This window comes from Prunus avium, chromosome 6, assembly GCF_965620075.1.
Source record: "Prunus avium chromosome 6, drPruAviu1.hap1.1, whole genome shotgun sequence".
NCBI lineage: Eukaryota > Viridiplantae > Streptophyta > Magnoliopsida > Rosales > Rosaceae > Prunus > Prunus avium.
In genome coordinates this window covers 15,517,196-15,530,773 of record NC_142289.1, presented here as the reverse complement: position 1 = coordinate 15,530,773, position 13,578 = coordinate 15,517,196, and the positions used below count along the sequence as shown (strand labels likewise).

General features: G+C 35.9%; 1 protein-coding gene across 1 annotated transcript; it reads left to right on the top strand.

Moving 5' to 3' along the window:
* The first annotated feature begins 470 nt into the window (after window positions 1-470).
* On the top strand, window positions 471-5,553 carry NST-K1 (nucleotide sugar transporter-KT 1). Its single transcript, XM_021944692.2, has 6 exons — window positions 471-637; window positions 1,308-1,529; window positions 2,589-2,773; window positions 2,863-3,063; window positions 3,453-3,614; window positions 4,968-5,553. Exons 2-6 carry the CDS (start codon window positions 1,400-1,402, stop codon window positions 5,283-5,285), a joined length of 996 nt encoding a protein of 331 aa, XP_021800384.2. The 5' UTR covers window positions 471-637; window positions 1,308-1,399; the 3' UTR covers window positions 5,286-5,553.
* Window positions 5,554-13,578: the final 8,025 nt, after the last annotated feature.

Sequence of the window (13,578 nt, the reverse complement as noted above, 5' to 3'; positions counted from 1 at the left end):
GAATAATAATAAAAAAATTATAAGAAGAAAAAGAAAAAAAACAATAAAAAAATTATCAAAGCATTCAAACTTATGTAGTTTAGAAATTATCCACTTCTAGTTGGCGAGCTACCTTGTGCCTTAATGGTTGAGGTTCGAAACCCATTGAAAGCATTTTGTAGCCAGAAGCAAACTGAATCCCGAGCAGGGATTAATTACACCACTCAGGTGTGGGGACACTTCATGATATTTACCAACAAAAAAAAATTATCCAAATGTATGTATGCATGTGGGGGATGGATGACTATTGCTCCAAAAAAAAAAAAAAATTCCCAAAAATATTCCCTTGCTCCTTGTATCACGGAATGCGCACAAAATGAAGCACCTCCTCTAAATCAAAACCCAATTAAAATATTACTTAAACCCCATTAAAAAAAATAAACAATAATTAATTAATTAATAATAAGATAAAACGTAGAGGTAAGAGCAGCTCATTCACTTTCTCACAGTCTACGTCTCCATCTCTGTCTTTAATGGCGAGGGCGGCGTTCCTCAATTTCACAAACGCAATTGATTTCTTGACGTTCTCTCAGGCTCCTATTAACTGCGCAGATCCCAAGGCCTTCTTCAAACCTTCCTCGTCTTCTTCGTTTCTGAGGTTCGTGCTCTGAGCTTCGCACTTTTGTTTTTGCTTTTCATTTCACATCTTGAATTTTGTTTCCCGGGAATTTCATTTCATCTGAGCAATGGGTTTGCTTGCTTGGCTTGACTTCCATTGAACTGTTCTCGGCTATGTGATTTGCAATTCAAATTATTATCCTACTTTGTTTTTCTGTGATTTTCTATGGATCTGTGTGGGATAGTAATAATAATGCCGCTTCATTTTCTGGAAATTTGTTTTCCATTTTCTGTATTGCTATATTCTAGTTCTGGCATTCTCTTTATTTCTAGTCTGAATTCATCGATTTGATAATTCTTTGTTCTTTCTTAGAAGTATCTTAGTCTAGGAATTCAAATCGGGGATCAATTTGGCTTATTTGAAGCACGGTATGTGAAACTGCTGAGTTCAGTTTCTGTTTAAAAGAGTTGATTAATTTTTTTGTGGATTTTTCTTCAAATCTGACAAGATGTGGGTGGGGGATTTTTTAACAGTTTGTCCCACAGACTTGTCATTTAATTTGTTTTATGTTCAATATACATTGGTAAACTAGTAAATTATAATCTGGTACAGCATTGTCAAAGAGTGCTGTGCCTTTTCTGGGGTTTACTTGCACGCAAAGAGAATGCTTCATATTGTTTTTTCTTAAATAACATGATTTTTTACACAGATAGAACTATTGGTCAATGATATTCAGCTCATAGCTTTATGAATACTAAGCAGTGAAGAATCTGGTGATCAATTTGAGGCTATAGGTTAAAAATGACTTCAGCAGGCAAAGCAGATAGGAAGGCGTCTCTTGATGCTGCATCATGGTTGTTCAATGTTGTCACATCTGTTGGAATAATCATTGTCAATAAATCATTGATGGCTACTCATGGGTTCAGTTTCGGTATGTTTCTGTTGTCATGATTTACTCCCTGAATTTCTTTATTCGCATTGCCTATCTAATCAGTTGATTTTTTTTCTTCTTGATGCCTTTGTTTAGAAGATCTATCAATTTCTGAGGATTTTAGTTCCTAGAATCATATTGATTGGCGAAAAGGAGGTTTTCTGTTTTACAGTTTTAAGCTTTTGTAAATTATATGAAACTATTTATTCTTGGCCTTTGGGTTTCTATTATCCTCTCCTGAGTTGGAATAGTTTTATTCACTTGCTTTTTGTAACTTGCCTTTTTTATATTTTTTTACCAAATTGTATTCACTCCCTTTGATGCTCCATAATCACTCCCCCATTTCCCCCCAATGAAACGTAAAGCTGTTAATTCTACTTAATGATTTAGGTTCCAATAGTTATAACTGAAAGTTGGTGCAGGAAAAGAAACGAAAATACCTTTGAAATGGAGATGTTCCAATTTGTTGTAGACTTATAGTCTTTACCTGTGTAATGCTCTTCCTCTGATTTGTTGTAGTCTCTAGGACCCTCAGTTCTTGTCAGTTGCAAGATCAAAATGTAGGGATGATGGGCAAACAATTTGGCATACTAAATAAGATAGATTGCATATAGCGATGATAAGATTTGGATAGGGTATATTAGTTTTTGAAGATTTCTCTGTAAAACTATGATTACCATCAGACCATTTTATTTAAGTTTAGTATAGTTGTAAGGTTAGTTTATAGGCAAAAAATTTCTCAATGAAGAGCTTGACTTTTGTGCACTTGAGTGTCCCTGTCCTTAAGTGGAATAAAATCCTCTAAATCATATTTTGGAAATACTTTTTTTCTTGAAGGAGAAAGTAACAAATCTGTAGGTCTGGATAGAAATGCAAAATTATTTACTGTGGACTCTGTCCATGGTGTATTCTTATTGTGTCACAGGCACGGCCACCTTCTAGTAGTGTGCATGCTTCATAGTCTAACACACTGTGTCCAAAGAAACAGAAGATTTTATTTTGGGGTAAATGTCCCAGAAGATTTTCATCCATGTTGACATTTTTCTCTACATAATGCAGCTACAACATTAACGGGTCTGCATTTTGCCACAACAACCTTACTGACAGTTATTCTCAAGTGGCTGGGATATATACAGCCCTCTCAGCTACCATTGCCTGATCTTTTGAAGTTTGTTTTATTTGCGAATTTCTCCATAGTCGGAATGAATGTGAGTTTAATGTGGAACTCTGTGGGATTCTATCAGGTGAGTTTTGGTAAACTAGTGAACACTTCTCTTTCTTCGATATAGATTTGATAAGCTAACGTTCTTTTTCTTTCAAATCTTATTGTCAGATCGCAAAGCTGACTATGATCCCAGTATCATGTTTTCTAGAAGTTGTCTTGGACAATGTTCGGTACTCAAGGGGCACAAAACTAAGCATAACATTGGTTCTCCTTGGTGTTGCAGTTTGTACTGTTACTGATGTGAGTGTCAATGCCAAGGGTTTTGTAGCTGCTTTAGTGGCAGTTTGGAGTACTTCCCTCCAACAGCATGTAAGTAACTCTTAACTGAATTCATGATCTTATATAGATAGCGCCAGGATGGAATGGGTTAGGGGTCTTTAAGTGAGTCTGGGCTCCCAGGGCTCGACTGAATCAAGTTTCAGTTTCATTGGTATTTCCATATTTCTACCTGTTATTTTTAACATGCATCCACTAAAGAAATGTTCAAGTTTTTTAACCAACTAACCATAACATAATAACCGTTTTGTTTCTAAATGGGTGGGGCTGTGAGATGTTGATTATCAGGATCAGTTTGTGTTTAGGATGTGATCCTAAATGAAAGACTCATGTTGGTTAACTCCAAGCCCCACCTTAGCCAGATCTGATTTTATTTATCCCCTTGCATTGTGTTACATTGTTCAATATCTATGTTTGTGCAGTATGTACACTCTCTGCAACGGAAGTATTCGCTTGGATCTTTCAACTTATTGGGACATACTGCGCCAGTACAGGCAGCATCTTTGCTGATATTGGGCCCCTTCTTGGACTACTGGTTGACAAATAAAGTAGTTTATGCGTACGACTATCATTTGATATCCCTGGTAAGTTATATATATGTTAGTCTTATTATTTCTAGATTTTATGGCAAGGTTTACGTTTCTATAGTCTATACAAGCGTGCCTTCACATTTGGGCCCAATTACTTCATGATTCATTTAGCCTTTACACTCTTATGTGATATGTGCTTGCATTATTCATGCTCAGTTGCATGTGCTTCTATACTTATACGCATGTCTTTGTTTGTGACTGCATGTTCATTATTTTCAGTATCATAGTTGACTCCATCCCTTCAAAATAGTGCTAGTCTTATCAGGTTTCCTATTAGTTTTTTTTTCCTTGTATACCATGAGAAATTTGCATGATATATTAATTGAGTCTATCTAGGTAGATCCTTGATTGCTTCAATGTATAATGTTGATTATTGTTTCAATTGTAAGCACTACATGCATGGTTGTGTTAATTACTTCATGTATTTTCTGTCTACTCAATTGGGGCAGCTCCTACTCTGGTGAACCTGAAAATTTTGCTTGGCAGATTCCATAAGAGATGTATGGTGCCAAGTCAATTAGTTTTTGCAATATTATTTATAAGGAAAAGAAACCATCTTTCCTGTCTCTGTATTGTATCACTCTGAAAAAGAGCCAAGATTACTGCACAAAATTCTTTGCCACTTCAAGCGTTGATCAAAACCTTTTAATGACAAAAACTTCACAAATAGGAGTCTGGTTCTCCTGTGCACTAACTCTGCTGAATATGCAACATCTCTCATTTCTCTGTTGATCCTAATGTCTTCATCCTAGGGTGAATGTAATTGATGGCGCATGATCGCCCACGATATCCTACAACCAAATGTTTGCTTATAAATAGATCTCTCTCACTCACACACAAAAATACTAACACACAGTCCCTTACCTGTTGTTGAATTTTTTTTCTTTTTCTACCAGTAAAATCGAATAAAGAAGTGATTGTTCATCGTGATACTTCTTAAGTATAGATCAATTGATTTTCATTTTTCATTTAATACACAGTTTCTTCTTTGTGGTAACCTTCATAAGTGTACAGGTGACTTTTTTCTCTTGTAGAGCTGTGTTTCCCACCTAGGGGCTGATTGGCATAAATATTCCTCAATGTTAAGAAAACTTTAGCAAGATCATAATACCATAGGTCTTTTCAGACAAATAAAAATAAATTGAGTTTAAATGGTGTTGTGTGTGAACCATGGTAGGATTATCCCACAATTTATAGAGCTGAAAACGTGCATGCCTGTGAGCGCATATGCAAATACATTTTCCTAACAGCTGCTTATTATGACTTGTGACAACCTACATTTTGCTTATGGCTGGCTATAACTTGTGACTACGGTTAGTGATTTGCGATGCTATTTGTTTCCTGCAGTCGTTAATTGTCCTGTCTTGCACCATTGCGGTAGGGACCAACCTCAGCCAGTTCATCTGCATTGGTAGATTTACTGCTGTGTCATTTCAAGTCCTTGGCCATATGAAGACAATTCTAGTCTTGATCCTAGGGTTCATTTTCTTCGGGAAAGAGGGTCTCAATCATCAAGTAGTTATAGGTATGTTCATTGCGATATTGGGAATGATCTGGTACGGCAATGCCTCATCCAAGCCAGGGGGCAAGGAGCGTCTTCCAAGCAGCAAAGCCCAAAAGAACAGTGCTTTATCAGAATCTTCTGAAGTCGATGAGAAGGTATAGAATTCAGCGACAGGTTGTGACAACAGTCGGGGATAAATTGAAAGAAATAGAGAGCAATATAGGTCAGCTGATTCAAGGAGTTTCTTCACAACCGGAAAGCCAGATCCCTCGATTATTATACTTTTTTTGTTTTCACCATAGTTCATATTTGTGTTCTTGAATTTAGTCAAAGTGAAAGTTCCCATTGCATGGGTGTAAAATTTCAGCCCCTGGAAGTTACCTTGTACCACAGTTATTTTTTTTTATAGAAATGTGTTAATTAAATTAATTTGAGACCATCTAATGTGAGGTAATAATATGTGGTAAACTCTATTTTGACAGAATTAAACCCTATTTATCTGTCTTCCCTTGATGCAGTTTGGCATTAACCAATGAATTCGAAATTTTTCATATATTGGGCTTCAATAAGTTGCACTGCATATCATCAGCCATTAAAAGAGCTTTTATGAAAGTCTGATATATGTTAGGTAGGCTTAGTATATGGGAGAATTCAGAATAATTGAAACTCTACAAGAGTTTCTTGCAGATTCTCACTCTTGGTGGTCCCAATACACATCATAGATCTGCCTATTTAACACAACCATGCAGCGCAGGCCTGTAATAAACCATTGTTTTGAAGCATGGGGAATGATGCATCTGTAAACATAAAGCAAATTCTTTGAAATTATGCGATAAGGGACTTGTAACTCAAGTGGTTAAAAGCGATTAATTTGCATCCGAACTATTGTGCTATGTTCTCTCATTCTCTGCAAAAGATCTAAGGGAATTTTGCAAGAATACCATCTGAACTTACAATGTCCCAGTTCCCTCCCAAATTGATTTTCCTCATCAGCGAGCCCTATACATGTAGATGAACTAAAACATCCCTCCAAGTGAGGGGCGTGTGATACATGTTAACAAAAAAGTGGACGGAACATGACATAAGGAGTAAACTACAACACTTTATAGAGTTCAGGTGATTAATAATAAAAATTAACAAATTCAATTGAGAATCAGGCAACATGTTTAGAAGTTCAAATAGTATTTCTGTAAATTTCAACAAATAAAAAAAATGGATACTGTGGACAATCATGACAATCGTGGTATGGAATACCTGCATACCCTTCGGTGTCACCTGGTTCTATCACATGCATTGTTTGAAGTTTTAACGTATAGGGTAATTCTTCCCTTTTGGTGAAACTTGGTGCATGTTTCTTTGTAAATCATAATAGCATCGAAATAAAATTATAAACAAAATGAAAGAAAATGATATTCTGGCAGTGATTTGACTTTGAGGTATTAAGGTGCCTCTTCACCTACTTCACTGTTCAAGTACTGAAAATACCAGCTATGCATTTCTGCCGCCATTTGCACTCCAGGTGAATTTCACCCCAAAAAAAAAACATTGGTAATGTGAAGTCTAATGGCAGTGGTACAATGAAAAATGTTTTAGAATTCGCCAACTGGCTTCAGTTGGTAAGGTTCTTGCACTGTGTGTAGTCCCATCAGTGTTTGAGTCCCGTTGCCAGTAGCCCTCGTTAGTACACGATCTGTAATTTCCTACATAAATCCATACCAATAGTAGCTGACAGTTGGATGCCACGTGTAAGTCCTTCCGGCTCGAAGTTGTGGGTTTGCCCTGACGCTAGTGGTGAGAGTAGTCAAGCTCCCTCTAAATTTTAGCTCACTAAAAAACAAAAATTAGAATTCTTTTTTTTTTTTGGTCGCAACTCTCAATAATTGTTCATATTTAATTATTATTTGTATTTCTCTATGTACCTGAAGTCCTAAATTTTCTTTCTACTTTAATACCGTTTGTATTTTCAAACAAGAAGAAGAAAAAAAAGAGGAGTAATATATTGATAGCAGTCGCATTCTGCAAAGTGATAGAAAAAGTGAGGCACAAGCAGCCCCAAGGCCTAACAAAACAAGAAAAATGAGAGAATGCACAGTGTAATTACCAGTAAATCATACCTAAAATTGGTCATGAATAGCGAGGTTGTTTTAATTATGATGGAGAAAGGATGCACACAGAAATCAGATACAGAAGAAAATTTGGCTCACATACAGCTGCTTTGGCCCTACATTTTATGCCTATCAATTATACCTACGAGCTACGGATAGTTTGAGTTTGACCCAAGCAAGACATTAAGGCATTGCGGCCTAATATTTTCATCTCCAACCACATCGATTGTAAAGACTCCATTGAAAGCTTCTCTTTCACCTTACCCGAACGTGACATTATTAAGAAAAACTCCACTAGGATTATCCTGTCACGTGACATGCACTATTGCCTTATTAGCAATAATCGTGTGGATAATATTTTCAATAGGATGATATTGTTATGGTACAGACAGTCTATATTTGATAATTATGAGACGAAGAAGACCCTTTCGCAATTATTTATTTAAAAAGTAGATGCAAATGACAAAACTCATAAAGCCATATGAGAGCCATTAGCTGTATCTCTCTTTGGGCTAGCTGGGCTTTACAATGTGACTTCTCTGTCCAATCACCCATGGGTGGCCCAACTCTCTCTCTACATAAAACTCATAGCCGAAACAAAAATACTCGCCTCCTTCCCCTGTAATGGAAGTAGAAACCCTTATTTTCCTGCAAATTAAAATTTGATACGTGTGAAATTCCTTTTGCATATATATCAAACTGTAATTTAGAAGAATGAAAAATTTCTTCTTTTAGGGAAGGAGGCAAGCAGTGTCCGAGTCAAAAATAATTTGGTGGAGGTGGGGTTGGGGGTTAGAGGTGGGGGTCAATCCTCTTTTAATAAGTGATATCTCTCTCCCTCCGTGTGGCATTAGTTTTCATTCTCATTTTCCAATTTGTACTTTGTGCTTGATTACAAGATAGATAGAAAAAGAGAAAGAGAAAGAGAAAGACAAAAAAAAAAAAAAAACAAAGAGAGGCCCACAACCTTGACCTTCTTTCTTCTCTCTCTTCAAACCCTAAACACATAAACACAAAATTAATCATATTATCTTCATTAACTACCTTCCTTAATTAATCACATTTAATTTAGCCCTTCTTTAATGTGGGGGACCAACGAAAAACCCAACAATAATTGCTCGCGAGTTCGTGCACGTGTGGGGGGGTTTTCTCTTCTTTTAACATTCATTATTTTTATTCATTATTCCCTTCTTTTTATTTTTTGAGTGCCTGAAACCCAATGCGCACGGTAGCAACAGGAATAGTGAAAATTGGGTTGGAAATAGTATAAATCCACCACTCTCTCTCTCTCTCTCTCTCAAGTCTCGAAGCGTACCGTAACAGTGACAGAATGGCCAAGCTGTCGGTGACGTTGGGGTCAAACCAAACGGCTCCGATTGGTCCACGTCAGCACGACAGACATGGGCACGTGTTGATTGCAGCTGCTAGGCCCTACCCCTCCAACTCAAGACATCATCATTTTTTTGTATATCTCTAAATTTTTCAGTGCCCATTTATTCAAAATTAGATGAGAAGCTTATCAATCTCGGGCCCACCCGGACCCACCTGGGAAAAATGATGTAGATGTGGGCCCTCAGAGTACCTAGAGAGAGAAAGAGGAATGGGTTGTGAGAGGTGAGATGGTGACAGTCCGATAATCATATCAACCCCGATCAAGGAAGAATGAATGTGTCCAAGTGACAGCAGAGCAATTTTGTTAACGTTTTTTTGTTTATTAATTACGACGCTAGGAAAAAAAAAAAAAAAGTAAACGTTACGCATGCTGGCGAATGGTTGAGCGACACGTCGTATAAGCGGTTAATATTTGACAGCCGTTGATAAGTATCGGTGTTTGTGCACGGGAGAAAGTGACGTTAGGCGAAGATTCACTGTTGTTTTCTTCTTTGCTGGTAAAAGATCCAAATAACTGTAAAAACTGATTATCTAGGTATTTTCAGTCACAATTTTTCCTACAAATATGTCTCAAATCAATCTTAATAAATACTTTTTCTCAATTCCATCTTTACCCTCCTCTTCAACATATCAAGAAACTCTTTTAGATATAGTTTCAAGAAACCCACTGACGAAGAAAGAGTGAAGTATTTCATTAAAGGGGGAGAGGGTTTTCTCACCTGCTATTAAGGTGCCGTGGGAGTTTGAACTTGAGACCATTAGTCTGCAAGTGAAGGTCCTTTTTCCACTAGGCTCGATCTCGTTGGCCCCATGACTTCTAATATCTACATGCTTCCTTAGAGATGCTTGGCCTTTGTATGGAAAATCTTCTATGTGATTGGTGTCATAATTTTTCTATCCACCCAATCTTTATAGAAAATAACTACCTCACTAACAATGCAATATGTTTTTCTTATAATGGTCGTAAGTTGCCCGGGTAATAAGTGTTAACTACCTTGGTAATGAGCAATAATTTCTTTTAATGGGCGTTAATTGCTAGGTATTGGATGTTAGATGTCGTCAACTTTTGGGATTAGTAAACCATTGGCGTGACACCTTCTAGTTTTCAAGTGATAATTATAGAGATGGACATTTGAACCATGAATCGATAAACCAAGACGAACCGAATCGGAAAAAAAAAATTCATGTTGACAAAAATAGAATAACCTAGGCTGAAAAGTTGAATCAGACCTTTCTGGATCGGTTTCCTCCCAGTTATTGTCTTGGAAAAATCAGCCCAGACTGTTCTAGACCGGTTTGGTTAAGTTTTCTTATTAATTTATATCCAAATTTATTAGTAAGCCAAATTAATAATCAAATCACATTAGCCCAATTAATAACCATATGCCTTAGTTCTAACTATACCCAACTAAATAACAACTCTAGCCCTACTTCTTTTTATTTTCGGTGAACCATAGATGTTCTTCTTGTTGAGCATCCCTCTTTCTTTCCCTATCTCTTCCTCTTTATGTCTTAACCACTTTTTCTCTTCTACATATTTCTCCCTTATTCACCCCTTCCTCTTTTTTGAAGGATGTGTTCTACTTTTTAGATTAATAAAGCCACAATCATGAAATTGCACTTAATCTCTAGGCAACGGAAGCAATAGATTAAAACTTTGAGCTTTAAAACAAATCCAACCCAAGCATCTTTAGGCCTAAGCTTAGATTGTTCCATCCAAGACTCTATACACCTAGAGAAGACTCTATACACCTAGAGAGAGGGAAAGGAAAACTTTTTTTTTACCTTTGTAGCACTACCTATAGAAAGCTCTTAGGTTGATTAGCCAAGGATGGGCCTTCACCACCAACAAGAATTTCTCAAGCAATCCAAAGGAGGATACTCTATGTTTCCACACCAAAGAAAAGAGAAGGATGAAGATGAATTTAGAAGGTTGGATTTGCTAGAATCCCCTCCTAGATGGCTGACCCCCTTGGTAGAGAATGAGAGGATTTGGTTTCCCTCTTAACTCAAGAACACAAGAGAAAACCCTAGGATGAGATGATACCATCTTTATCTATATAAAGGGGTTCAAATAACCCATGTGGCCTCACCCAAACCCTATGGCCGGTTTTGGCCTTGTTATGCCTTTGACCCTTTGTCTCATAAGTTGTCAACTACAACTTAACTTACAAGCCCAATGAATTAATAAATCTCTAGTAAATAATTAATCCTTGTTCATCATCTCCTAATTAATTCCATCTCTAGGCTTTATGGGTATGTGATCCATTAGGTTCTAAGGCAAGGTAGTGGGAAATTCAAACTCTTTCTTAATCGATTATGAAGTAAAACTCCTTTTTGATTTTCCCTTTAATGAGGACCCACATTTGGTATATCCTCAGAGCTTCCACAAGTCATGGGTAACGTCTAGCATCGTGCCATGACTATCCAAGCCGATATAGAAGTGGTAGAGAACCTATTCAGTTGGAATACGACAACAATGTAATTCGGTCCTTTTCTAACTCAATGGTCTTGTTCACATCATTAGGGCACCGAATTCATGTCCAGCTCCTAATGTGAACTCCTAACCTTGTATGATTCATAAGAACATAATTAGAATCTCTATTCTTGATCGTACTCAATGCTTTGGCCAAAGACTTCTGAATCATATCACCAGAGCATTCTCCCTCTTTACTAAAGGTATATAGATCCCTTGTTGTACACTCACCTACCTCCATAGAGTGATTATGAACCTTAACAATATTTTGGAGTCGTGCCGTCGAAGGAACTTGACTATTTATTCTTATCAAAGGCCCACAACGCTTCCATAAGACAATTGTGGTGCCTCAAGTTGAGGACTAACTTTAGATTATTGCAACTATAGCGATCTTATTTGACATGTAAGGAAAACTTCCATACAAGATCTCTTGCTTGATCACGTTCAATGAATTCATTCTCTAATGAACACCCATACACCTATCTTAGTGTCACCTACACAAATGACTTGAGACCAGTCATCCTCCCAATTGAGCATATATGGTGTATGTCGGTCTTTGCAAATCGTCAATGCCTAGTTGGACGATCTTATGACTAGGAACTCTTTAGGGTGTGAGCTATAGGGAAAGGTCTCCTAGATCTAACTTCCTTAGATTGCTTTCCCTATGAGTGATGTTATTGCACCTACGAAGGTCATCAAATCCGTAAAAGTGTTCAGGTCCTCCAAATGTTGAGGGAGGGTGAGGAAATAGGTTAAGAGTCTTAAAAACCTAGGTTTTTTCATAATAGCCGCATGTACCATACAAGGGGGTGCTTCCACCCATTAAGTAGTGATGATTGTTGTCTTTTATGGTTAATAACATATTTAGGGTTGGAATAGTGATAATTTGTAGTTTAAAATTAAAATTCTTTTAATTTTTTTTTTATCGAGGAAGGGTGGTCATTTTATTCAATTAAAATTAATATTCTTCAAACATTTTGAGTGATCCCTCAATAAAAGAAGACCATGTATGTGTATATATATATATATGTGTGTGTAAAGTGAAAGGCTATTATGGTAAAATGCTCCAATAGTCCAAATAAGCCCCAATTTAATAAGTATTTTCAAAACACAACTACTTCAGTTTAAAGAGGCAAATATGTAAAACAATATTATATTACAATATAAATAATAAAAAAAAAATCCATGTCCACATTAAAAAAATATCTTATTGATAAAATAAACAAATAAAAAGATAAAAAGTAAAACTATATTGACATAAGCGTGAGTGCGAGTCCATAAACTACTATATAAATAGGGTGGTGATTTTTCCACTCCCTTTTTATCAACCTAAGCTACCTTTTATTTTTTTTAAAAGTACTTTTTACTATAAGATAAAAAGGAGTGTAAGTGAACAAAAAAGGAGTGAGAACATATAATTTTAAAAAAAATGAAGTATAAGTGGATAAAAAGGAAGTGGGAAAATCAGTACCCTATAAATAAAACTAATAACAATATAAATCTTAAAATAGTAAAACGAAAGGCTTATTTTCATTTTGTTGAGTTTATTGTCTAAGTTTGAATTTACACATTTATTCCTCATGTTCGTATGTGTACGTAGTGATTGTTTTTTTTTTTTTTTTTTCTTGTCTTTCTTGTTTTTGTTTTGTGTACAAAGTTTTAGTATTCTTTTAATCTATACTTAGCTAAGTTTATCACATTAAGTGCTAAGTTATTTGGTGAAAATAGGGAGAAGGAGATTGGTAAATTTTTCATACTAGATATTTAGTATGTTATGTTATTTTTATACAAGCAAGGGAAGATGAATCAAATACATAACCTAACGTGCATGGGTAAATAATCTTAATCACTTGAGTTGCAAGCTGCAACCCTATTGTATATTATGTTAAGAAAATATTGATAGTGTGATAATATAATCTCCACTAAGTACTTGTCTCTTAACTTAAGAGCATTCACCTCCGCACCCGAGGTCCTAAGTTCAATTCCACCACCCCGAATATCGCTTGTATAAAAATACAAAAACAAAAACAAAAATTTAGTAGGCTAATTTTATAATTTTAAATTACAATGATAATAAGGTAAAAAAAGATTTTTGCCTCCATTAAAATTCATAGTTTCTTTGTATTTTTGTATAAGATAAAAATGAAAAGAAATGCAACATATTATGATAGGTCTGAATTTTTTTTTTTTTTGGGACAAAAATAAAGAGTACAAAAACACATATAGCACAAGAATAACAAAGCTTAAAAAAAGAAAAAGAAGTCATATAAAATTGACCAGATCCCTTAATTTTTGTATTTGATAAGACCAGATCCCTTAATTAAAAAAGTGCCAATAAATTAAGAGGCTGGAATCTTCATTAATTGACAGTGATGGATGCATCATTTGTTTTGATCTCTCCAGTTCTTCTCACGTACGCAGAAAGAAAGCCATAAAAGCTAGAGAGACAAGCAGATAATAGTCCCCGTAATTAAGCCTTGA

Bases quoted from the DNA above. Each gene is read 5' to 3' on its own strand.
- NST-K1 (XM_021944692.2), top strand. From the start codon at position 1,400: ATGACTTCAGCAGGCAAAGCAGATAGGAAGGCGTCTCTTGATGCTGCA. The intron at 1,530-2,588 runs GTATGTTTCTGT...TACATAATGCAG, and splicing joins TACTCATGGGTTCAGTTTCG to CTACAACATTAACGGGTCTG. The intron at 3,064-3,452 runs GTAAGTAACTCT...ATGTTTGTGCAG, and splicing joins GTACTTCCCTCCAACAGCAT to TATGTACACTCTCTGCAACG.